The 27,927-nt window shown below is 41.2% G+C and overlaps 1 protein-coding gene across 1 annotated transcript in view; it reads right to left on the bottom strand.

The window, feature by feature from the left end:
- LOC140733990 (FERM domain-containing protein 7-like) overlaps positions 1 to 27,694 on the bottom strand; it is an 80,786-nt gene extending 53,092 nt beyond the window's left edge. Inside the window, exons 1-2 of the mRNA XM_073057568.1 lie at positions 27,470 to 27,694; positions 25,594 to 25,774 (exon numbers count right to left, since the gene is read on the bottom strand). Of these exons, the coding sequence (XP_072913669.1) occupies positions 25,594 to 25,752 (159 nt within the window). The 5' untranslated portion in view covers positions 25,753 to 25,774; positions 27,470 to 27,694. The remainder of the gene's footprint in view (positions 1 to 25,593; positions 25,775 to 27,469) is intronic.
- Between the last annotated feature and the right edge of the window lie 233 nt (positions 27,695 to 27,927).

Raw genomic sequence — 27,927 nt, 5'->3', positions numbered from 1 at the left:
GGCGAGCAGTTAAGGAACAGTGACCACAACTCCTTAACTTTCAGGATAGCTACAGATAAGGATAGGCATGATCCTTGTGGGAGAGCTTTAAATTAGAGTAGGACAAATTACAAGGGCATGAGGCAGGAAATAAGAAGGATAAGGACAAGTTAGTGCCAAGAGGAGTCCCAAGGAACTGCTTGGGGGAGTGTGTTGAGGTGGTGTTGCACCCTGAACTGGGTAAAGGTCGGCCCTTGTGCGCTTGTGTTTCTGGTTCCGGTGCAGGTTACAGCGAGGCTGAGCAAGCTGCCGAACTGCTGCCTTTGACAAGGCAGCTGTGGAGAAATGGATCGTTGTGAAGGGAGAATTAAAGGGAATGAGGAGATAGTGAGGGGACGGATGAATGAAAACCGAGACAAAGGGAGTAAAAGAATAAGAAATGATAGTGGAAAGAGCTCTGAAAGTGAGGAAGATGAACAAGTTCAGAGAGAAGGTGTTGTCATAATAAGGTTTAATGAGAAGGCTCAAGGAAACATGAAGAAAATTAACCTATTTGTGCTACCAACAACACTGGCAAATAAGATAGGGGAAACAGAATTTGCAAAAGTCCTTGAAGATGGCAACCTATTGGTAAGATGTGCGAATGAGGAACAGCTTGAAAAAGCACTCAAATTTAGAGATAGTAAAATGTAAGGTGGAATACACAGGGAGGGTGGGAGCATGAAGTAGTGATGGATGTAAAGGAGTGATCACAGGGTTACCAATGAGTATAAATATGGAGGAGTTAAAGAGGAATATCAAAGGAGGATAAGTAGTGAATGTTCAAAGACTGAAAACAACAAAGTAGGAGTGAAAAAGGAAAGTGAAACAGTATTGATTGAATTTGAAGAAGAAGGAGTGCCAGGGTAAGTGTTCCTGGGTTTCATGAGTTACCCAGTAAGAGTGTATGTGCCGAAGCCATTGAGGTGCTATAATTGTCAAAGGTTTGGACACATAGTTAAAAGCTATAATAGGCAGAGGAGATGTGCTAGATGTGGGGGTGATCATGAGTGTGGAAAGTGTGGAACAGGAGTGCAACCAAAATGCTGCAATTGTGGAGGAACTTATAATATGTGAGGTTATGAGATGAGAGAATAAAATTCAAGAAATAAGAGTGAAAAGAAAGATCACTTATGCAGAAGCTGTAAGAATGTCAAGAGAACAGAATAATGCTCCTAATGAACAGGGAGCAAGAGGGATGCGAGAGATGCAACAAAGAACAAATGACAGGATTTATGTAGACAAAAAGGCTCTAGTAACATTCATTGCAGGAGTCATTAATAGTACGGCTGAGGTAATGTCAAAAAGTGACAAAATTCAGCTGGTTGTCAAAGCAGCAATGAACCATTTAGGGTTAGTAGGACTGACATGGGAAGAAGTGAGGGATAACCTCACTAATCAGTCAAACCAGGAAGTGTCATGGGTTGGTTAGTACCAATTATGGTGATTCTTTTGCAATGGAATGCAAGGAGCTTACTGGCCAGTAGGCAGGAATTCAAGAAGTTTATTAAAGAAATGGTTGTAAAAACGGATATAGTGTGTATTCAGGAGACTTGGTTGAAACCAACTTTAGACTTTGTGGTATATGGGTATACAATGATAAGGAGAGATAGAAATCTAGGGGGAGGAGGAGGTTGTGCTATGTTAATCAAGCAAGGTATACCACATAGGGTACTGGAAAAAGGAGACAATCAGGAATACATAGTGGTGGAAATATGGGAGAGAGGGGAGGAAGTGGTTATAATTAACTACTACAATCCATGTAAAGGGTTGGATTTGGACAGCCTACTAAGGATACAAGGACAAAACAGTCATAAAGTAGTGTGGTGTGCAGATTTTAATGCTCACAGCACAATATGGGGGGATCCGATTACAGATTCAAATGGAACGGTAATTGAAGATTTGATGGAAGAAAAGGATTTGGTGTGTATGAATGATGGTAGAGGAACAAGGATAAACACAACAACAGGAACTGAGTTGGTATTAGATAATACGTTATTGTCTAATACCTTGGCAGGAGTTAGTACTGGGGAGTTTGGACTGCTTCAACAGTAGGCAGCGATCACTACCCAGTTTCATGTTCAGTGGATGAAAGAGTTAAAGTAAGATCAGGTGGTGGAATCCCAAAGTGGGCATTTGGAAAAGCAGATTGGGGTAAGTTCCAGAAGTTAAGTGAAGAAGCATTGACAAAGATTGACATTTCTGGAGATATAGATGAATTAAACAGTCAGGTGACTTCAGTAATTATATTGGCAGCTGAAGGATCTATACCCAGGAGTAAAAATAGGATGAATAGAAAATTGGTACCATGGTGGACAGAGGAATGTTGTCAGGCTGTAAGAAACAGAAATAGAGCATTCAGACTAGTTAAAAGAACCCATAATATGCAGCATTTGATTCAATATAAGAAGACACAGGCAATGGTGAGAAGAACTATATGTCGAGCTAAAAGGGCAAGTTAGAGGAGTTTTTGCAGCAAAATAGGAAGAATAATGCCTGTGGGAGAGGTATGGGGAATGATTAAGAGGATGGGGGGAGATAGAAGGGATTGGGAATATCTAGTAATGATATCTGAAGAGGAAACAGCAGTCTCCAGCAGGGATAAGGCTGAGATCATGGCCACATCATTTGTACAGATACACAGTTCAGAAAATTTGTCTGAAGAAGGGAGAAAGAGAAGGGAAAGAATAATGAGTCAACACCCAGGTGTCTTAAACAGAGGGAAGAAACTGATTATATATATAATTGATGAACCATTTACGTCGGCAGAGATGATGAGAGCAATAAACAGATCAAAACCAACCACCCCAGGGAAAGATCTGATATGCTATGTTATGCTAAAAAATCTAGGAGAAGGAGCGCTCTTGAAGTTACTGCATTTTTATAACAGAGTGTGGGAGGAGGGAAGATTACCAAGTGCATGGAAAGAAGCAATAATAATTCCAGTAAGGAAACCTGGCAAGGATCCGTCAAAACCCACTAGCTACAGACCAATAGCACTAACATCAAATATATGTAAGGTAATGGAAAGGATGATAACAGAAAGGTTATCGTATGAGCTTGAGAAGAGGGGAATGTTGGCAAGTTATCAGAGTGGTTTTAGAAAGGGAAGGAATTCCATGGACTTAGTGATAAGGTTAGAGACTGAAATAAGAAAGGCCCAGACAAATAAAAAGTCAGTAGTTGCAGTGTTTTTTGACATAGAAAAAGCCTATGACATGACATGGAAGGAAGGATTGTTAATTAAACTGCACAAGATGGGAGTTGGTGGGAGAGTTTTTAATTGGATAAAAGATTTTTTGTTTGGTAGGAAAATTCAAGTTAGGACTGGGTCAGAATTATCAAATCAGTACTTAGTGGGAAATGGCACACCTCAGGGTAGTGTGATTAGCCCGTTACTTTTCATCATTATGATCAATGATGTCTTCACAAAGGTACCAGTGGATATAGGTAGGTCACTGTTTGCGGATGATGGGGCCTTGTGGAAGAGAGGTAGGAACATGGAGCATATAATCAGGAAACGACAAGGAGCAATTGATGAAGTGGTGGAGTGGGGTTTATGATTGGGGATGTAGATTTTCAGTAGAAAAAAACTCAAACTGTATTTTTCACTAGGAAAAGAATTGAGGTAGGGAAGAAGTTAAGGATGTATTGGATAGAATTAGAAAGGGTTGGATCATTTAAATTTCTGGGAGTTATATTTGATTCACGATTAACATGGGCAGAACATATCAGGAAATTTGAGGAGAGATATAAAAATGTAATAAATGTGATGAGATGTTTGACTGGTAGGGAATGGGGAGCAAGTTGTTCAGCATTGAAGAGAATATATATGGCTTTAGTAAGATCTGTGTTGGACTATGGAAATGTAGCATATGGACCAGCAGCTAGGTATCTTATAAGGAAACTGGATGTGATTCAGGCTTTGAGAGTGTGCAGTGGGGCTTTTAAAACATCACCAGTATCAGCCCTACAAGTAGAATTGGGAGTAATGCCTTTGGAGCTAAGAAGGATGCAATTGATGGCAAACCTACTGGGCTAATTTGCAGGGGAACAATGATTCTCACCCTGCAAAAGGAGTGTTGCAGGAGTCCTGGGAAAATGGGAAGTTTCAGAGGAATAACATTAGTCGGGTAGGGAATGATATCGCTAAAGAATGTGAAATGTTTGATCTAAGGATAAGTCCTTAAATAGTTTATCCGGTTGTAGCGCCATGGAAGATTGTATGGCCTGACATAGACTGGCATTTGTTAGAGGTAAAAAGGAAAGGAAAATATAAAACTGATTTGGTAAGTGCATTTAACTGTCATGTGATGGAAAAGTATAGTAATTATAGTCAGGTCTATACAGATGGTGCTAAGGAACCTGAAACAGGAGTGACAGGGTTTGGGGTGGCTATACCAGCAAAAGCAATTGCAATCAGCAGAAGAACATCTGATAAGTTAGCGGTGTATACAGTGGAGATGATGGCAGTGTTGGTTGCGTTGCGTTGGGTGGAGAAAGCTAGACTAGTCAAAGCGTTGATATGCTCAGATTCATCCTCAGTTCTAGTAAGTTTAAGGTCTTCTCACTCAAACTCATAAAGATGTACTTTATGAAGTCCTTCAGTCAGTCACAAGAGTTGCAAATCAGGGAGGTCAGGTTAAATTTCTATGGGTTCCAGCTCATGTAGGGGTGAAGGGGAATGAGAGAGAGGATGAGTTGGAAAAGAGGGCATTAAAGAAAGGAAATATAGAAATGCAAATTAGTATCAGCAAAGCAGAGGGGGGAAGGGAGGCATTTATATCAAATACAAAAGAGTGTTACAGGTACTAGGGTAGGCAGTGGATACAGAAGAGAAGAAACTGTGTGGACTAGGTTAAGGCTGGGGCACTGCGCACTAAACAAAACATTGAAATTGATAGGGAAACACCAGGCAGGATTGTGTGAGCGATCTCAGGAAGAGGAGTCAGTAGAACATGTAGTTCTGAGTTGCAGCAAGTCTGGGATACAGAGAGAGATGATGAGAATTAATCTAAGGGAATTGGGGGTGCAGGAATTCACATTAAAAGGGTTACTGGGCATGGGGGAGAGAGCACAGGTCAGGGTACTTGTAGCTTGCTTAAGGATACAGGGTTTTTTTATAGGATATGATGGATAAGCAGGAATAGGTTATTAGGATGGTGTGTGTGTGTGTGTGTGTGTGTGTGTGCATGCGTGCGTGCGTGCGTGCGTGCGTGCGTGCGTGCGTGTGTGCGCGTGTGTGTGTGTGTGTGTGTGTGTAAGGATTTAGAATGTAAGTCTATCGTCTGACCCAGACTCTGGAGCTGAAGGTGGCGGTAATGCACCATTAAGCTGGGTGCCAACCGCCGTAAAACAAGAAGAAGGAAGGAAGGAAATAAGAAGCGTTGCCTGGGAACACCTGCTTTTCTGGCAAGTCCACATCAGACACGTGCAGGATGTTTAAAGATCAATTGCATAGAATACAAGAAGGTCATGTTCCTGTTAGAAGGAAGCATAGGGATAGAAAGATGTGAGAACCTTGGATATCTAAGGAGGTGATGAATTTAGTCTAGAAGAAAAAGGAGAAGTATGTACAGCTTCAGAAATTATGATCAAACAAAGAATATAAAGAAACCAAGGAAGAACTAAAGCAGGGAATTAGGAAAGCCAGGAGGGACAATGAAAAGTCCTTAGCAAGTAGGATTATCATGAATCCCAAGGCATTCTATACACACATCAAGAGCAAGAGGATAAGTGCGTGGAATGGGCTGCCGGTGGCAGTGATGGAGGCTGAAACGATAGGGTCTTTTAAGAGACTCCTGGATGGATACATGGAGCTTAGAAAAGTAGAGGGCTATGGGTAAGCCTAGGTAGTTCTAAGTAACAACATGTTTGGCACAGCTTTGTAGGCCGAAGGGCCTGTATTGTGCTGTAGGTTTTCTATGTTTCTATGTTTTTTATAACTAGGGAGAGGGTGGGACCATTCAAGGATAAAGAGGGGAACTTTTACTTGGATGTGGAAAATGTGAGTAAGGTATTTAGTGAGTACTTTGCTTCAGCAAAGTACCAAGGATCAAGGACAAGGGTATGGAGAAACAGGAGATCAATACTGAATGTATAAATACATTAGGGCATTTAGAGATCAAGGTGGAGGTAGTGTTATGGTTCATAATGAGTATTAAGATGGATATGTCCCCAGGGCCTGATGGGATTTACCCCAGGATACTGAAGGGGGCAAGAGAAGAGATTGCTGGGGTTTTGACTGGTGTCTTCTCTCTCCACAGGTGAGGTCCAGGAGGACTGGTGAATGGCTGATGTTGTACCTCTATTTAAGATTGGAACAAGGGAAAAATGGGAACTATAGACCAGTGAGTCTCACGTCATTTGTCAGGAAATTGCAGGAGAAAATTCTTGGGGATAGGATATACTGTATGAGCATTTGGAAACACATGACCTAATCAGGGAGAGCCAGCATGGCTTTATGTGTGGCAGGTCATGCCTTACCCACCTGACTGAGTTTCTTGACAAGGTGATGAGAGGGATTGATGAGGGTAGGGCAGAGGATGTTGTCTACATGGAGTTTAGTAAGGTGTTTGACAAAGTCTCTCATGAGAGGCTAATCCAGAAGATTACAATGCATGGGGACTGTGGCTAATTGGCTGCTTGGATTCCGAACTGACATGTGCATAGAACACAGCAGATAGTGGTTAAACAGACTTATTCAAGCTGTAATTAGTGGAGTTCCACAGGGATCTGTACTGGGACCTCTCCTGTTTGTGATGTGAATAAGTGACCTGGATGACAATGTAGATGGGTGGTTTAGTAAGTTTGTGGATGATTCCAAGACTGGTGGAATTGTGGATAGTGTTGAAGACTGGCAAAGAATATAGTGCGGTATAGATAAGTGGCAGATAAGGGCAGAGAAATGGCAGATGGAATTTATCCCAGGTAAATGTGAGATGCTGCATCTTGGTAGGGCAAAGGCAAGGGGACAGTACACTGTTAAGGGCAAAATCCTTAACAGTTGCTGAGTAAAGAGATCCTGGGATCCAAGTTCATAGCTCCTTGAAAGTGGCTGCACAGGTCGATAGGGTGGTTAAGAAGTCTTACGGTAATGTTGCTTTTAAGAGTTGAGACATTGAGTTCAAAAGTCAAGAGGTTATGTTACAACTTAATAAAACTCTGGATAGGCCACATCTGGAGTATTGAGTACCCTACTATCCTACTATAGGAAGGAAGTTGAGGCTTTGGAGAGGGTGCAGAAGAGGTTTACGAGGATGCTCCCTGGCTTAGAGGGCATGTGCTATCATGAGAGGCTGGATAAACTTGGGTTGTTTTCTTTGGATTGGTAAAGGCTGAGGGGAGATGTGATAAACATTTATAAGATTCTGAGAGGCATAGATGGAGTAGACAGGGAGTATCTGTTTCCCAGGCAGAAGTGTCTAATATCAGGGGGCATGCATTGAAGGTGAGAGGGGTTGGGTTCAAAGGCTAAGCTTTTTGCTCAGAGAGTGGAGGATGCCTGGAATGAGCTGACTATTATGGTGGTAGAGGCAAATACATTAGAGACTTCTAAGAGACGTTCAGATAGGCACATGAATGAGAGGAAGATGGAGGGATATGGACATGATATAGGTAGGAGGGTTTTGTTTTTTTTGAGGGGGGGTTTAATTTACTTTTTAGCTGGTTCAGCACAACATTGGGGGCTGAAAGGCCTGTTCCTGGCTGTACTTTCCAGTGTTCTAACTCAGGTTCAATCCTGACCTCTGCGCTGTCTGTGTGCCATTTTCACCTTCTCCCTGTGACCATGTGGGCTTCGCTAGAGGTGCTCCAGTTTCTGAGCTGCAGATTGGTGGGTTAATTGGCCACGTATGTTGATGGGCATAAAGATGGAATTGATGGGAGGGCTCTAGATTTGACACTATGGGCCAAATGCCATCCTTCTAACCCATAAAGAAAATATGAGGGTTCCATCCCTCTGCACAGAGGACAATGCAAGACTTTCTGATGGATTTTGAATCGATCAATGGCTAGTCTCTTTTTCACGACCATCTAAGTTGTAGACGTAGACTCCCCAGCTTCTGTGTGCATTCCCTGTAAACAGGGAAGACTGTTCATTGGAGTGTTTGTTGAACCTGGAGGTTAGATCAGAAGCATTTCATCACCATTTGAGGTGGCATCATCAGTGCGCAATTGAGAACATATGAACGTCAGCTAGTCATAAGAAGACGTGATCCTCTGTCACTTATCTCAGTACATGAAGACCAAGGAGACAAGTTCAGCTGGGAAACCACAGAAATCCTGGCAGAAGCACAAAACATGAATGGGAGACTCTATTACCAAAAGTATTGAATTGGACACAGTTTACAAACTTCTGTGTCTGTGGGATTGGGGTCAAGGGGTAAACTGCAGGATTAATGCTCCCAATGATGGATAACCAGGGATACGGGCGAGCTGAAGTCAGTCATATATCTGGCTGGCCAGGACGCAGCAGAGACAAGGGGCCAGTGAGACAGCCAACCAATCAGAACAATGAGTCAGACCAATATAAATGTAAACACTCCACAGAAACAACGCTCAATTGTACACTGATGACGTCACCTTGACTAGTGATGAGACATTTGTGACCGAACCTCCTGGCTCAGCAAACAAACAGCTAATCCGAGCTGCCAATGTTCTCTTTCATTTCAAGGAAAGATGGTTACACACACAGTTTTATAGGAAATTCCTCTAAAATGCCTTGAACTACCACATAACAATACCCATTATTGACTCAGCATGTCTGCCAATGTCAGCATGCATTCACTCATAGACCAGCTCACCACTGAAAGTTTGCACTCACTTGATCGAGAAAAACACCGATTTCTTTATTAAATGTTGATGCAAAAATTTTATCCAAAATCTTAGCTCGACAACTTGAAAATATTTTACCATCTATTATATCACATGACCAGACAGGATTTATTAAAAATCGTTATTCACATTCTAATATACGTCGGTTATTGAATGTGATATATTCACCATCCAAAAAAATAGCAGAGTGTATATTATCCTTAGGTGCAGAAAAAGCCTTCGATAGGATTGAGTGGAATTATCTTTTTAAGACCTTAGAAAAATTTAATTTTGGGCCTAATTTTATTTGTTGGGTTAAATTAATTTACTTGTCTCCTACCGCTCAGGTTATTACTAACTCTCAAATTTCTAAGCCCTTTAAATTACAGCAGGGAACTAGACAAGGTTGCCCTCTTAGTCCTTTACTTTTTGTTTTAGCTATAGAACCCTTAGCAATAGCATTTCGAGAATCTCAGGACATTTCTGGTATACTAAGGGAAGGCATGACTCATAACATTTCGTTATATGCTGATGATATTTTACTTTTTATCTCTAACACTGAAACTTCTTTACCTTCGGTTCTTTCTTTAATTTCCCAGTTTAGTTCTTTTTCAGGATATAAGCTGAATTTACATAAAAGTGAGCTATTTCCTTTAAATGACCTAATGTCATCAATGCCAAATTTCCGTTCAAAGTTGTTACAAGTCAATTTACATATCTAGGTGTAACAATTACTAAAAACTTCAAGAATTTATTTAAAGAAAACTTAAACCCCTTATTGAATTATGTGAAAGAGACGCTTTCTAAATGGTCTCCTCTTTCTTTATCCCTAATTGGCCGAATTAATTCGATTAAAATGAAGATTCTTCCTAAATTTTTATATCTTTTTCAGGCCTTACCTATTTTTATTCCTAAGACCTACTTTGATTCTTTAGATTCAATTTTAACATCTTATATTTGGAATAATAAACAAGCTTGTTTAAATAAAGTTTACTTACAAAGAAATAAAGAGATGGGTGGATTAGCCCTACCCAATTTTAGGTTTTACTATTGGGTTGCCATAATAAGGAATATTACTTTCTGGTCCTATTATATTTATCGTAAAGATTGCCCATCATGGGTCTCCTTAGAAGTTAATTCTGTAAAAAATTCCTCTATTGTCTCTCTTCTTGGATCATACTTCTTTTTCAGCAAATAAAATAACAGATAACATAATTGTTAAGCAAACTTTAAAGATTTGGTCTCAATTTAGCAAATTTTTTGGTTTCGCGTATTTTTCATTATCATTTCCCATTCTCCTTAATTATTTTTCTTATCCCTTCCATGACTGACAAAGTCTTTAAGGATTGGGATTAACTATTAAGTATTTTTGGGACCTGTTTATCTCAGGATCTCTTGCTTCATTTGACCAATTGTCAACTAAATTTGCACTCCCAAAAACACATTTTTACAGATACCTTCAAATTAGAGATTTCTTACTTTTCCAATTAACTACTTTTCCTATAGGTCCTGATAAAAATTTACTGGACGATCTTTTAAATTTAAAACCTTTTGTTAATGATTCTATTACTGGTATCTATAACTTGTTAATTGATTCTAGACAAGTCTTTTTAGATAAAATAAAAAAAGCTTGGGAGGATGACCTAAATTGTCAGATTTCTGGTGATAGATTAAATAAAATTCTTAAACGGGTTAATAAATCATCTTTCTGTGCTCGTCATTCTCTTCTACAATTTAAAATAGTTCATAGTGCTTACATGTCTAAACAGAAGCTGTCCAGTTTTTATCCAAATGTTTCTCCACTTTGTAATAAATACAACTCTGCTGATGCCTCTTTAATTCATATGTTTTGGTTTTGCCCTAAAATTGAAAAGTTTTGGCAGGAAGTATTCCATACCTTCTCACAACTTTTTAGGGTCCAATTTGACCCAAATCCCCTTACTGCCTTGTTTGGTATTATTGCAAATGAAGATATAACTTTAAATACTCCTAACTTACAGGTTTTAGTTTTTACCTCTCTTTTAGCAAGAAGAGCAATCTTGCTTAAATGGAAGGAGTCTACCCCTCCTACACATCTTCAATGGCTATGTGATATTATGTCCTATTTAAATTTAGAAAAGATCCGCTGCTCAGTCTTAAATTCGAAACAATCTTTTTATGATATCTGGGGACCTTTCCTAAATTACTTTTCCAATTTATAAAGTTTAACAGTGCACAGACTTTTATGTATATTTTTATCTTCTCTTCTTAAACGAATGTTTTTTTTCTATTTATCCATTATCATCCATCAACTTTTTTCTTTGATAGTTGGTAGGGGGTTGACTTTTTTTATATAAAAAATTTCTTTTATGATGTATGACCTATCTTTAAATTTTTGATTACAGAGTGGTATACCTTTATGTGTTATGCTACAACATTTTGATCAATTTTATTACAATATATGAATGTACACAAGTTATGTTGAGATGTATCTATGTGTTGCACTCTGTAAATCTCATTTTTTTCTTCTGAATAAAAATATTGTAAAAAGAAAGATCGAGAAAACTAGCACAATTCCTTGCCAAGATGCAAGTAGATGGAGACATGGAGTTCACAGTACAACTTTGTACTGGTTTGCCTTCACCTGACCTGGCCAGTAGAAAGGGGATGGACATGTCCAGGGTCAGCCAATCAGCTGCTGTCCCTCCAATGAGTCAGAGGCTACAGCTGCATCTCCATGTTGTGAGTGCCCCTCCTGACCATGGCTCATCTGAAAGTATCATCTTTTCATAAAGATCGGCTTTATTTGTCACATGTACATCAAAACATACAAAGAAAGATGTTATTGGCATCAAATCAAATCAGTGGGGATTGTGTTGGGAAGCCCTCAAGTGTCACCACACTTCCGGTGTCAACGTAGCATGCCCACAACCCACTAACCTTAACTGTCCATCTCTTTGGAACATGAGAGGAAATTGGAGCACCCAGAAGAAAGCTACATGGTCATGGGAGAACATGCAAACTCCTTACAGACAGCGGCGGAAATCATAGCCTGATCTTACAGCTGGCGATGTGAAGTGTGGTGCTAAACGTTACACTACCCTGCTGCCTCTTATGAGATGAGATGACAACAATAGAGACTGTGGATGCTGGAATGTGGAGCAACACACAAACCGCTGAAGGAACTGAGGGAGTCAGGCTGTATTTATGGAGGGAAGTAGAGAGTTGATGTTTTGGGTCAAGACCCTTTAGCTGGACTCATAAGATGATGATGGCTTTTGCCTTGGAAGCAGTATTCAATTCATTCCCAGTAAGTCGCTGCTCTCTGAGGAAAGAGCACAAAATGAGGCAATATTAATAACAAGAGGAGCCTCCAGAGAAAAGTTCAGGGTGCTCCTAAATTGAAAAATTGAAGAAATTGTCTGAGCATTGTCAGTTCAATAATGGGCTTAATGATGCACTGAGAGATCATTTAGTTTGTGGAATCTTACAGGAAAACATTCAAAATAGCTCCGAATGGAAGCACAACTCACATTTAAAAGAGCAGTTGAAATAGCTGTATCAATGGAAACAGCAGATAGAGGTGCAATTGAGTTGTAGACAGGAATGAAAGTGAGCATGAACAAAATTACAAAGCAACCAGCCTGGCTGAACAAATTACGTTACCATTAAGGTAGGGGTTCACGTACACTACACGAATGCAGATGAAAAGGTGAAACTTGCAGAAAATGTAACAAAGTTGATCACATAGAAAGAGCATCTCAGGTAAACAAAAACAAATGGACTGAACAGAGAAGAGAAAAAGATGAAAAGTCAAGTTGCAGTTTCAAAAAGAGCACTGCGGTTGAAAACTCTGAGAATGTTAAGAATGACACATGATTGTGTAGCCTTGAGATTTACACTGTGAAAGCTAATAGACAAGCAATATGGCTTACACCAGAAGTGAACAGCAAATTAATTCAAATGAAATTGGGCACTGGTTCAGCTATTTCAGTCATTCCACAAAATGGGTTTAAATGGCATTTTAAAGTGTGCAGATATCCGAATGAGAATTTATACAAGAGAAAAGATAACTCCTGTGGAAATGACATTTGTAACAGTGAAATACAACAACCAACAAGCCGCATTGGGCTTGCATGTGGTAAAAACAGAAAGGCCAGCATTGTGTGGATCTGAGCGGCTGAGACAACTACAGCTCGATTGGAGAGCCATCCACCTTTGGCATGCCGCATCCTCTGAAATGAAACTAACCGAAAGTGAATTAAGAGAGGTAGTGGATGATGCCACAACTGTCTCCTATGCCGTCCACCATGAACCTTGCCCCAACAGGGGACAAACAGACTTTGGTGCCAGCCTCTGTGCCACTGGTTGGAAAGCATATTGGACCAAGGAAGGATCATGCTGCTCAGAGGAATAGGGAAAGTGATGAAAGCAGTGGTCGGACTTCCACAGTTTTTGTAGGTGACATAACTGAGAAAGCTTTGATATGTTAATCAGGCAGTTATTTGTAAAATGTGGCTTGGTTTTAAGCAGGAAGAGAGTTCAAGGAGCTTCAGGAAAGTTGCAAGTATTCTGCTTTTGTGAGCTTAAAGAACCAAGATCTACTTTGTGTTCATGAAGGTTGTTGCTGAACTTCAAGTGGGAGACAAAAAGCTACTTGTAAAAGTAGGTGCAAAGACCTAAGCCCAGCTGGATGAATGGACAGCCACAAAGAAAGGAGTCAACCGAGATACAAAAACAGAGAATTTGCCAGATAATGTTGTGGATGAGGAAACCAAGAGGAGACATCAGATTGTAAAGGGAGCAATAGAAGGATTAATAAGAGAATACTCCAGTGAACTAAATGCACTTTCCCTAACTAACTAGAAGAAAAGAAAAGAGAATCAATGTGTCTAAAACTGTCAGAATCACTTACTGCAGACTCAGAATCAACTCTTACAACCATTACTGAGGAGCCTCCAGAACCTGAGATTGTTTCACAGCCACAAGTCTTAGCTGCCAAGCAGAGTGATCCCTCTTGTAAGGAAAAGCGTTATCCCACAAGAGTAAAAAAGCCGCTGCAGCTATTAAATCTTTAGGCTGGAAAGGAGCAATATAAAATTTACTATGCTGTGGATGTCTGTATAGAAGTTGCATTATATAGTATACTGGGTATATAGCTGAGATGCATTCTATATTGCATTGGAGTTTAGAGCTAATTAGGAAGGAGTGTTCTGTATTTAATATTTCAATAGTGTTTAAAATTGTAAATATATTGTTTGATTAAGCATTCTTATTCATTTAAATAATTCATTACACATTATATGTAAAAATATGTGAATTGTATTGGTCACAATGCTACCACATGATAAGTGCATGCTTTGCTTAAAGTAAAACCCTAAGTTAGATTCACATTCCTAGCTCAATCTTTTCCTTGCAATTAGATTTATGTTTTGGAGTTACAAAACATAATACTAGTATTATTGTTCACTCACTTATGTAATAATGTTAATTGCAAAATCAGAGCCAGCAGTGTCAATCCAATGCAATCTGGCCTGGTTAATTGTGTCCAAACCAGGGAATACTCCAGTATTAATTTTTTTTAAATCACTCTGGTTAATTTGCAAACATTCATCCAGAATCTGACATGGCATGGTGTGCATGTTGTATGTGGAGAGATTGTGTCAAAGAGGTTCATATTACCTGCAGTTTAGAAGGAGAGAGGATCTAATAGAATATTGCATGATTCTGGTAGAACTTGGCTACATCTGGTGGATGTAGCAAGGATTCCGCTAGCTCATGTAGTCTAGAATGAGGGAGTTACCACCTCAGGTTACAGCGTTAGACATTGTGGATTGTAAAGGTGGTGAATCAGTGGAATTCTCTGCTACAGGGGGCTGTGGAGGCTAAATCATTGAATCATTAAACAAATAGCTTTATCGATGCAAAAGTGCACTGAAGAGCATGAGGAGGGTGCAGAAATCTGATGTTAATTTCAATGCTCAGCTAATACCTATTGTGCTGTGCATTTCACAACTTCTATTTTCTTTTATCTTTGTTCTCACCCTCTAAATTCTCCCAGATAACCTTATCCTCATGGTCACTATCTACCCTTCCTGTAATTACCAAGCTTCTTCTTTCAGTTTCGCACTCCTGGTGGAAGGGCTCTGACCTGAAAGCTTGTTTCCTTTCCAAACTATCCTGCTGAGTGTCTCCAGCATTTTCTACTTATATTTTAGATATTTATCGTTTTGAATAATGGAGTGGCTTGACAGGGACAAATAGTTTACCCTGGCAATTTCTTTCAATGCTGCACTGTGTAGTCAATCTAATTCTCTGTAAAGCATTTTTTTTTTCACTTTTTTCTAGTTCTTTCCCATCATCTCCACAGGCAATGGCATCTGACGGGCAGAATAATAATTGCAGCCTGAGTAGATTTTGCTCAAGTCCGACCACATGCAATTAAACATGGGTGCAGACTTACACGGCCTTATAAGGGACATCGCTGGATGACGTCTTTTGTCAGAGAAAGCAGAGCTAGGGTGGGATGCAATGAACATAATCCAAATCTATCATTGCAATTCTTGTTCTATTTTGCAAAAAAACTATATTTAATTCAGCCAGTAACTGTCTTCGCATAAAATTGCTGTAGCCATGTTTAGTGAGCCCACCTGCATTGGATGCTAATCCAACTAACCATTAATGTGTCTAAATGAATAATAACTATAATTCCCTACAAATCAAGGGAGGGTGTTTTAGCAAGTTAACAACCCTTCAGAGCTGTTTATCAGTAACCAACCTACACCAGGTGCTACTGCCACTGAATGCAGCAACCTACTTTCCCTGCATAAGTTCACTCCCATTTACAAAATAACTCCTCAAACAGTTCAAATGTCTAATTGTAATTTTATTATGGATAGTTTTTATTTCCAGAGAATTGTTTCACAGCAGTTAAAAACAACTATTTTGAATGCAGATTGGAATGCCTAATTTCAATCTTTCTTGTATTTGCAAGAACGTTTACATTTTTCGGATGATTCCTGAATCTCAAAGAGAAGTTCCTGTTGTACAAAACCATAGGCAAATCCCACCTGGAGTTGCCCAATCTGAAGGATGAGTTAGCCTTCTGGCATGTTTCTGTGCAGAATCTCTGATTCTACAACTGACTATTCTTGTTGGTCAATACAGACCAATATACAGTAAATATACTGTGGCACATTTAGTGTCTCTGAGAGACTCAGGTCCCAGTGTGTAGGCTGTCAGAGCAGTACACTCTCAGGGCTACTACCACTTGGACAAGCCATTAAACCAGGCTCAGGTTCCCAAAGGCAGATGCACATACCGTAGCGGTTAAATTACTTGAGTACTCCATTGGACCCTTGACTAATAATCCGCAATTCCAAACTAATAATCAAGACACCTGCTTTTAAGTTACACCATGGCAGCTGTGACATTCAAAATTAGTCAATGCTCAGGAATTTCAAAGGAGTAAAGAAACATCTAGTCTTGGTAGTGGTGAACTGGATTGTTCAGGAAAAACCCATCAGCTTCACTCATGTCCCCCAGGAAGGGAAATAGCTCACCCTTGTAGTGTAGCCCGAATGTGACTCTATGCTCAGATTAATGACATTGATCATGAGATTGCCTCACTGGCCGTTCAGTCCAGGGACGGTTTAGGATGCACAATAAGTACTGCATCCTGACGGCCCAATCCCAACAAGTGATTGACTAACCAAGAAAATCTACACTGTAGGGAGGAGGAAGCAGTCAAACTTGTTTTTGTCAGCAGAGCCTGTTGGAGCAGCTTACATTCATTCTGCTAAGTTATTTAGCGACAGTGAGGTGGAAACATACAGGTACTCTGCTGGTTGTTTGGACATGATCTCCCCACCCATTTTGTTCCATCTGTCCTTCACCTCTCCTCCAGTGGCTCCTAGTATCAGTTTATTATTTATTAGATTCCAGCCCTGGTAGTCCTTTGTGTTCTTGATATCACTCTCTTAGCTCCCTCCACCTTGTACCTCCCCTCCCCCTCAACTGGGTCCACTTGCCTTTATTTTCTTCCTTGTACCACTGCTCCTCACCAAAGCTTTGAGTCACATCCCAGTATAACCTGATTGGCCCCAGAATTAACAATTTTCTACTCCCCCACCCACTACCTTCCCCTCCCCAACTCCTACAAAATCAGGTCTCTATCAGAAGACCTGGTGAATTTGCCCAGGTAAATTCCACTCTCAGTTAGATTTCCTCACCTTTCTCAAGAAAAGCTGCAATAAGCTTAAATGGTGACAACTTGGGTAAAACATCTACCTGTCTCCTGGACAAAGTATATCTGTGGAGTTACACAAAGATTAGGCAGAGAAACAGGTCCACAGTGCCGGCTACAGTAATCCCTGGCTTAGTGTTTGTGGTCCCAGGAAATTTACTCTGCTCGGCTCTGCAATGAACTGAGGCTGCGGCCTGCATCAGCTGCAGAGATCCCTGGCTTAGTGTTTGTGGTCCCACGAAATTTACTCTGCTCGGCTCTGCAATGAACTGAGACTGTGGCCTGCATCAGCTGCAGTGATGTCTGGCTTAGTGTTTGTGGTCCCACGAAATTTACTCTGCTCGGCTCTGCAATGAACTGAGGCTGCGGCCTGCATCAGCTGCAGAGATCCCTGGCTTAGTGTTTGTGGTCCCAGGAAATTTACTCTGCTCGGCTCTATAATGAACTGAGGCTGCGGCCTGCATCAGCTGCAGAGATCCCTGGCTTAGTGTTTGTGGTCCCAGGAAATTTACTCTGCTCGGCTCTACAATGAACTGAGGCTGCGGCCTGCATCAGTTACAGTGATCCCTGGCTTAGTGTTTGTGGTCCCAGGAAATTTACTCTGCTCGGCTCTGCAATGAACTGAGGCTGCGGCCTGCATCAGCTGCAGAGATCCCTGGCTTAGTGTTTGTGGTCCCAGGAAATTTACTCTGCTCGGCTCTGCAATGAACTGAGGCTGCGGCCTGCATCAGCTGCAGAGATCCCTGGCTTAGTGTTTGTGGTCCCAGGAAATTTACTCTGCTCGGCTCTGCAATGAACTGAGGCTGCGGCCTGCATCAGCTGCAGTGATGTCTGGCTTAGTGTTTGTGGTCCCACGAAATTTACTCTGCTCGGCTCTGCAATGAACTGAGGCTGCGGCCTGCATCAGCTGCAGAGATCCCTGGCTTAGTGTTTGTGGTCCCAGGAAATTTACTCTGCTCGGCTCTGCAATGAACTGAGGCTGCGGCCTGCATCAGCTGCAGTGATGTCTGGCTTCTTGCCTTTTGTAAAACATGAGTTCTGAATTCTATTTGCTTACTTTTATTGTTTTCATGATAGTTTTTCTCTCTCTGTGCACTGGGTATTTGATCTTTTTTAACGGGTTCTTTTGGGGTTTCTCTGTTTTGTTTTACCTGTAAGAAGGTGAATCTCAAGGTTGTTTAATGTATACATACTTTGATAATAAAAGTACTTTGAATTTTAAATTATTTACATTAATCCTATGTTGATTCCATTTATTTTAATTCTCCCCATATTCTCATCAGGTTAGGCCACATCTGTTTGAGGAGAAACAATCAACATGCCATATCAAAGGCCCTTGGTCAGATCAGTTCTGCGGCCTGACCTGCTGTGTATTTCCAGCATTTACTGTTTTTTTTATTCTCATTAACTCAATCACATCCTGCTGCTCACCTATACATGAGGAACAATTAACAGCAGCCAATTAATCTAACAATCTGCACGCCTTTGGGATGTAGGGCTTACCTGGAGTACCCGAGAGAAATAATTGTCGTCACAAGAAGAACATGCAAACTCCAGGCAGGCAGCTCCGGAGGTTAGGATCAAAGCCAGATTTTTGGCACGTTGAGAAAGAATCTCTGATATCCTGTGGTGTACTGTGCCTCCTTTCAAAGCCCAGCAGCCATAACTTGGTTCTGATTCAATATACAGTATTGTTAGTTCATCTGGCCAATAATGCTGAAGCCTTATGGCTGGGAATTACCTAGACAATAATATTTATCCACTTAAAGCCTTCAACATAATGGAAGAAAAGAAAATTGCCCTTTGTAGCATTCAATGATTTATTGTGAATTGTTTCAGGAGGTGGGCTTCAAAGAATAACATAAAGGAGAAGATGCTCTCACATTGGCCTCGGAGACGGAGAACACAGGGTTGTTGGGGCATGGAATTTTGTGAAGATGCCTCTATGTTCTGTTGGTCAAAGCAAGCATAAAATACATTGAGCTAATCTGGGAGAGGAACCTCTCACCTTAAATCAAAGCCCTTTAGTTTTAGATTTTCCTACTGTATGAAAAAGATTGTGACAATTCACTTCATCTATGTCCCTCATGATTTTATAAATCAAGAGGGGCATCAATTTATACTGGAAAGGACACTCCTCAGCCTCCTATGTTTCAGTCTCAGCCTATTCAGTCTCTCCTTATATCTCAAGTTGTTCAGTCCCAGATGTATCATTGTGACTGTTTTCTGCACTCTTTCCAGCTTAACGTATCTTTCTCACACCTAGGAAACCAGAACTACACGCAATACACCAAGTAGGGTCTCTCCAATATCTTAATGTCTCATCTCTTGTACTTTGACCATTGAAGACAAGCATGCCAAATGCTTTCTTCACCACATTGTCTACCTGTGTTGCCACGTCCTTGTACCTCTATCTCTCCTTATTTTACAACAACCTCCATGCCTTGTCATTCACTAGGTAAGTCCAGCACTGGTTTAACTTCCCAAAACATATTGTCCCTGCATGTGTTCAAATTAAGTCCCAGAGGCTAAGCTACTTTAATTTTGGACAAAGGAAATCTATCGGAGAAGCAAGAACTGGATGAACATAGGCCATTTGTAATGAGTTTGTACATTCTCCCTGTGACCACATGGGTTTCCTCTTGGTGCTCTGGTTTCTCCCCACATTCCAAGGACATGGGTGAAATTGAAGTCCACCTGCATTTCTCAAGCCAGCTCTGCATCCTTGGTATAGGTTAAAAGGTCGGTCTACCATTGCTGTCTGGAGGTCCTGTACTGTTCTATGTTCTATGCTCCTATCAATGTCCTGTTGTCATGTATAGTACGACAACCTTCTACACTATCCACAACACCACCAAACCTATTTTTTTTAATTTATAATTTTAAGGTGATTGGAAGAATGTATAAGGGGGCTGTTAGAGGTAGGATTTTTTTACACAGAAAGTGGAAGAATACATTTTCCTAGATGACTATTGGTCAGGAGATGGTTAAGAAGACATTAAAAATATGTTCATGGCTTGAAGTCACAGATATGAATTTTAAACTCAACAAAATGTTAGCAAGGAAGAGCATCACCAAAGGAGACTTAATCCATTAAATCACCAAAAGAGACTTAATCCATTAGTACATCTATTGTAGTTGTGCAAGATGGTTGCCTTCGGGATAATCATGTCCGCTGTTGATGGAGACCTGCTACTCTCATTACTTGTGCTCCACTTACCGACAGAACACATTTAGCAGCTCCAGTTAGTCCTCACTGCCTATTCTTCAAAGACATCCTGTGACCAAAAGGTATGCCTTGTTTCTTCCCCCAGAGAGCTCTTTTGTGTAACACGCCGCTGAAGTGGAAACCTTATGCTGCTTTGATTATAGGTTTCATCAAAACTTCACAAGTCACAACTCAGGGGATAAAAATATCCAATTGGATTGTCAACTTCCCCTAACAAGAGAAAACATTAAAACTTTGTGTGTCATTTCTCTTTCATTTAAACTGGGAGCAACTTGGCTGTTTCAATAGGGTTAAGAACCATAAATTCAGAAGCAGGCCCTTCAGCCCAAGATGTCCATGCTGGCCCCCAAGTACACTAATTTCATTTATCAGCACTTGGTCTGTAGCCTTCCATGCCTCCACAGCTCAAGTGTTCATCCAGGTGTACGTATACCACTTTGGATTCTACTGGGGGGGTGGGTGACCTACCGGGGGAAGCTGCAGCTCTGGCACTAAGTTTGTCCCTGTGGCTCAGAAGGGAAGGGGATAGAAGAGGGATAGGGGATTTCATAGGCAGAGGAGCAGACAGCAGATTGTGTAGACGTGAAAGAGACATCCGGATGGCAGGTTGCCTCCCAGATGCCACTGTTAGGGATGTCTCAGATCAGGTCCTCAACATTCTAAAGGAGGAGTATGAACTGCTGGGAGTCGTGCTACATAATGGTTTCAATGAAATACAGGGGAACAGGGAGGAGGTCCTGAAGGGAGAATATAGGGAGTTAGGTAGAAAGGTGAAAAGTGGGACATCCAGGGTAGTAATCTCTGGATTGCTGCCTGCACCACATGCCAGTTAGGGTAAGGAAAGGATGAATTGCTGCAGGAGGCAGAATTTTAGATTTCTGTATCATTGGGATCTCTTTTGGGGGCGGTCTCTGTACAGAAATTGCAGGTTACACCTAAACCTGAGGGGGACTAATATTCTTACAGGCACATTTGCTAGAGCTGTTAGGAATGGTTTAAACTAATTTGGCAGAGGGATGGGAATGGGAGTGACAGGGTTGATGATGGGCCAGTTGATATACAAGTAGATGCAGTGTGTAGTGAGACTGTGAGGAAGGACAGGCAGACGATAGGTGACAATGGCAGTCAATGGGCTGAGTTAAGGTGTAACAGGAGGGCCAAATTGGAAAAGAGTGATGAATACAGGACTGAAGGTGTTTTATTTGAAAGCAGGCAGTGTGTGGAATAAGGTAGATCATCAGTGCAGTTAGAGATTGTTGATGTGCCTCTCCTCGCCTTGTGGCGCATTGGGCAGCAACTTTTCTCATTTCTTTAGCATTTGTCTGTTCCATGAGGCCGAGTTGCTAGCTCGATGCTCAACCCAGCATGGATTCAAACCTCTGACCACTCTCCTCAGAGTCTGGTGCAGATGCCACTACGCCAGCAGCCAATTAGAGATTGGCAGGTATGATGTTGTGTGCATCGCTGAGCCATGGCCAAAAAAAGATCATACTTGGGAGCTTAACATCCAAGGATACACATTGTATCCAAAGGATAGGCAGGTAGGCAGAGGTAAACACTGCAATCAAACTCATAGAAAGAGGTGAGATAGGATTGGAAGATGTAGATTCCTTGTGGATAAGAAACTACAAGGATACAAAGACCCTGATGGGAATTACTATATATACAGTACAGTAGCCAGGATGTGTGTTACAAATTACAATAGAGATAGAAAAGGCATGTAAAAAGGATAATGTTGCAATAATCAAGGGGATTTCAATATGCAGATAGTTTGGGAAAATCAGGTTTATGCTGAGGGAAAATCAATTTGATTCTGGAATTTATAGAATGCCTACGAGGTGGCTTTTTAGAGCAGCTTGTGATTGAGCCCACTAGGGGAATCACAGTTCGGATTGGGTGTTATGTAAAGGCCCAGATTTGTTTAGGGAGCTTAAGGTAAAGGAACCCTTAGGAGCCTGTGATCACAATATGAATTCACCCTGCAGCTTGAGAAAGAGAAGCTAAAGTCAGATGTATCAGTATTACAGTGGAGTAAGAGGAATTACAGAAGCATGAGAAAACAGCTGGCCAAAGCTGATTGGAAAGGAAAACTAGCAGGGATATTGAGGGAACAGCAATAGCTGGAGTTTCTGGAAGCAATATGAAAGGCGCAAGAAAGATACATCCCAAAGATGAATAAATATTCTATAGGGAGGATGAGGCAACCGTGGCTGACAAGGGTAGTCAAAAACAGCATACAAGCAAAAAAGAGGATATACAATATAGCAAACATTTGTGGAAATGTAAAGTTTGGGAAACCTTTAAAAACCAATAGAAGGCAACTAGAAGGGCTATTAAGTAAGAAATGATGAAATATGAAGGTTAGATAGCCAATAACATAAAAAAGGTTAAAAGAAGTTTTAAAGATATATAAAGAATAAAAGAGAGATGAGAGCAGATGTTGGACCGTGGAAAAAATAACACTAGTGAGGTAGTAATAGGGGACAAAGGAATGGTGGACAAACTTAGTAAGCAGTTTGCAGCAGTCTGCACTGTGGAAGACATTAGTAGAATGCCAGAAATTTGAGAGTGTCGGGGGCAGAAGTGAGTGTCATTGCTATTACTATGAAGAAGTTGCTTGGGAAGCTGAAAAGTCTAAATGTAGATATACCAGATGGACTACACCCCAAGGTTCTGAAAGGGGTAGTTGAAGAGATTTCGGAAGCAATATTAATTATCTTTCAAGAACCACTACATTCTAGAATGGTTGTGGAGGACTGGTAGTGTTGAGGAAGCAGAAAGGCTACGGAAGGACTTAGACAGATTAGGAGAATGGGAAAAGAAGTGGCAGATGGAATACAATGTTGAAAAGTGCATGGACATACACTTTGGTAGAAGTAAAAGCATAGATTATGTGGAGAGAAAATTCAAAAATCTGAAGTGCAAAGGGACTTGGAAATCTTGGTGCAGGATTCCCTAAAGGTTAATTTACAGGTTGAGTCCGTGGTGAAGAATGCAAATACATTTCTAGAGGACTAGAATATAAAATCAAGAATGTAACGCTGAGGCTTTAAAAGGCACTGGTGATGCCTCATTTGGAGTATTGTAAGCAATTTTGGGCCTCTTATCGAAGAAAGGATGTGCTCACTAGGAGATACTTCAAAGAAGGTTCACAAATATGATTCTGGGATTGAGAGGCTTGTCATAGGAGAGTGTTTGATGGCTCTGGGCCGGTACTCACTGGAATTCAGAAGAATGAGGGGGTTCTCATTGGAACCTATCGAATGTGAAAGGCCTCAATAGAGTGGATGCGGAGAGGATGTTTCCTGTGGTGGGGGAGTCTAAGAACAGAGGACACAGCCTCAGAATAGATGAGAGGGTATTTCTTTAGCCAGAGAGTGGTGAATCTGTGGAATTGATCGTCACAGATTCAGGCCAGGTTTTTGAGTATATCGAAGGCGGAGGTAGATAGTTTCTTGATTAATCAGGGTGTCAAGGGTTATGGGGAGAAGGCAGGAGAATGGGGTTGAGGGATAATAGATCAGCCATGATGGAATGGCAGAGCAAACTCAATAGGCTGAATGTCCTAATTCTGCTCCTATGTCTTCTGGATTTATTTTTTAAATGTTGTGATAATCTCTTCCTCCACCACCCCCTCAGGTAGTTCATTCCAGATTCTAACCTCTTTCTGGGTAAGAACAGTTTTTCCCAGATCCCTTCTAAACCTTATTTGCCTTTACCTTAATTCTGGGCTTGCTGAATGTATCCACCTTTGCTATGGGGTTTCTGTTCTTCTCTTTCTGGAAATTTGAATACTCCTGAGCCTCTTCCTCTCCAAGGAAAACATGACCCTAAATCATTCCTCTAGCTGAAACACTTTGCAACGTTGTGGTGAATCTCATCTACAAACCTTTCCAAAGCAATCCCTTTCTTCCTATACTCTGTGACCAGAACTGTATACAGTATTCTAGCTGCAGTTTAATAAATACTTCTTAAAGTTGTAAAATAAGGTATGGAGTAACCATGTATCATTCAAAGAGATCGAAGTGCTTGTTGCCAATAATTCCTGAGTGTGAGGATTAAAGAATGAAAAATGGACTTTTCACACATCACCTTGTGAAGTGTGGTCACTGTTACAACAGGGGAACCCATACACAGAAAAATGCTTACGGCAAGATTATTTATTGAGGGATATGTATTGGCCTGAAAACTAGGAATATCTGCTCGCTGTTCTTTGGAACAACAGAATGTGATCTTCTAGACCTGCCTGAGTAGGAGAAAGCAGTCCTTGTTTCACACATCAGCCAAGTAAAAACAGGATGCTGTTGGCGTGATTGCCAATACCACAGAACACAGAGACATAAGAAACTGCAGATGCTGGAACATACAACGTACTGGAGGAATTCAGTCAGCCGGGCAGCATCTAAGGAGAAGAACAGATAGTCAACATTTCAGTTTGAGACCCTTCACCTGGACTGAATGTTGACTGCCCATTTCCATCTACAGTCCTGGCCTGCTGAGTTTCTTCAGAGCTTGACCAAGAACCAGACATCTGTTTACCAGAGCTGGCGTTGGGGAGAAGCACAGCTGGCCATCTCTGCAGGAGCAGGTACTTGGAGAATGTTTCTGTGTCTTGATGGAGATTAGAGGGAGGAAAGAAGCCAAGGGAGGAGCTGTAAGGTGAAGATTACTTTCAGGTGAAGACCGAACTGGCTGGGAGTCAATGTAGGTCAGAGAGTTAAGTAGTTTGAGGTAAATGGGATTTTGCTGGCCGTTAGGGTTTCAGATGAGCCTATGACGGTAAAGATGGAGAGCCTGAGAGGAAAGCAGTGGGAGAGAGTCAGAAAAGATTGGAGGATGGAGCACACAAACACAATCTTAGCCAATCCTACACACACATGAATATTAATGAATCAATACAATACAGTACTTCTGCCTTTTCTAAGCCTCAGACGTGAACAGACTTAATCAAGATCAGACTTAACCAGATCAGGTATGCTCAGTGTGAAATAACATAGATACCAGAAATACAAACTGGAAGTAGACAATGTTGAAATACACAGCAGGTCAGGCAATGGCTGCAGAGTGAGAAACAGAGTTATCTTTCCAGGTCAATGACCTTCCATCGGAACACATAATCTCACGCTGAGAATCAAACTCTGAAAGAAGCAGGGCTGAGTTTGACCTGAAACAATGACTGTGTTTCTCCCTCCACAGACGCTGCCAGACCTGGCATTTATTTCAGAAGTCAATAGCTGCAGTTTCTCTGATTTTGCACTTCAGATTGTTTGCACCTGTGCTGGCCATCTGTTGATGTCGGCAGTCTTACCTCCACTTCAAACACTTCATATGTGTTGTCCAAGAGCAGGACCCTGAGCTGCATCACCTTGCCACCAGAGTGAAGTGCTGCTCCTGTTCTTCTGGGGCTTTGCTGAGCAGGGGCAGGCTCCTTCCTGTGCTTGGGTTTCCTTTCACTCTCACACATCATTGCGAGACCAGCTGGTGAAGCCCTGCCAAACCAACATGATAAACTATGACTCTGCGCATACACAGAAAGCTCCCAGGTAGTCACACATTCATCTGTAAAGATACAGGCAACAGCACCGGGAAAAACCGAAGCCCGATGCGGCTTTTCAGAAAACACTCTGCCATCCATTTCAATTGGTCCTCTAACCTAAGCTTCACCTCCAGCAGCATCAACTTTATTCAGTTAAAGTCCATTAACCTCAATTTTGTATATTCAATTGAGTTAGAATACAGTTGATGAATAAAAACCTTCCCTGAATGCACTGGTCTTAAATTCCGATGATTTTCTCCTCCGTGTCTCAGAATCCCGACAGGAAGAGGTAATTTCTTCAATTCCCATGTAGAATCACCTTCCTTCCTATGTACCCTTCAGGCAGTTATTGCCAATGGTTTCAAAATCACTGAGGAGAGCTTTTAAATAACCAGATGTGCTAAAAAGTGTTTGCAGTGAGCAGAAGCAATTAGACACAGGTGGCACAGAGTTCAGCGGGTAGAACTGCAGCCTAACAGTGCCAATGGCCCGGGATGAATCCTGACCTCTAAGTTTGTGTGAGTGTGTGTGGAGTTTCCATGTAATTGCAAGGGTCTCCCCCGGGAGTTCCGATATCCCAAAGACATGCAGCTTGATGGTTTGATAAGCCAGGGTCAATTGCCCCTTGTATGTATAGGTACGAGGTAAAATCGGAAAAGAACTGATGGGAATATGTTCAGAATTTTTAAAAAATGAGATTGGTGAAAGTGGGTGATTGATGGTCAGCACAGACTCGATAGGCTGCAATGCCTCCGTTGGTCTTTGTAGGTATGACTCTATGACTCCAGTCATGAAAGTGTCCATGGCATGAAAGGAAAAACGACAGCACAGAGGATGGTTATTTTTCACTGCTGAGAATGTGAATATTCCTGAATACCCCAGCATCTGCAGAGAGTGACGTGCCAATGAATTGCCAAGGTTTACTGTATTCTTGGGCACAGTTCTGAAAAGAACCCATCTGACTCCTGAACTGGCAAGCTAGAAGTACTCTTGTTACCCCAGTCACAGTCTCCTCAGCCATATCTTGGAACAGATAAGCTCCTTGCTTCCTCCATTGTTCAGTGGTAGAATTTTTACTTTTGAATTTGAAGGTTGTGGGTTCCAGTCCCACATTCAGCAATCTGATCCCATTATCCAGCTGACTATCAGCATGGAGTTGACATGCTGAATGTCCTCTTTCTCTGTCATCATAAATAACTATTACAAAATTAAAGCCCTAAACCCCACAAGAGATTTGGGAAACTAAATTCAATAGTCCTTTATTAAAATTAACATATTTATTAATCACAACAGGCCAAAAACACTCTGCTTGTTTTGAGTCACTGCAATAATTACAATTGATAACAGCAAGCTAATAACTGCGGACTTTAAGAAAAATACTTCATGCAGAAAACAATTGCTGTAATGAAAACACAGCCATTTTAAAATGCAGATAATCTTTCAGCCTTCTTGACAACTTATAATGATGAGAATCAATCCTTGTGCAAATATCTTCTCTATTAAGTAGATTTATATTCACTCCCTTTTGCAGTTTTACCATGCCAAAATAAATTTCACTTCAATCATTATTTTCTGAGCCCATCCACCACCTTTGTTAATTCATATAGTTAATGCAAACAACCACATCTTAAAAATAAAGAAGGACTACCTGCTGTGAAATGCCACAAAGAATTCTTGCAAAACTTCCTGATTTTATTCAGTGCGAGAGGGGAATATCCCAGTGGGGCTCCCTGAGGAGGCTTGGCTTCCGACCGATCCTGTCCTGATCTGCGGCTCGGCAATGTAAATGCAGGCATAGGGAGCTTGAGCTCAATACAGCTTGTTCAAGCACCAGGTTACAGCTCTTCATCACTGAACACAGATTAATCAGAGCAGGCTCCCAGCAACTCACCTCATCCCCCGGGTACTAGACTCAACACATACAGCTCAGAGACTTTCTGTATCTACCAATTGCTATAGCAATGAATTGTCACTTTTTGACTGAGGAATAAAGGCATAATTTACAATAACAGCACTCATTCTCTGTTACAAAATACAGTAAACTGAACACCTGCAGATGGATCTTCAGTGGCACTGGTCATAGTAAGCCAGGTAATAAACCCTGCG

This window comes from Hemitrygon akajei, chromosome 10 (assembly GCF_048418815.1).
Source record: "Hemitrygon akajei chromosome 10, sHemAka1.3, whole genome shotgun sequence".
NCBI lineage: Eukaryota > Metazoa > Chordata > Chondrichthyes > Myliobatiformes > Dasyatidae > Hemitrygon > Hemitrygon akajei.
Note: the sequence above shows the minus strand (reverse complement) of the source record. Positions and strands in the feature narration are given on the sequence as shown.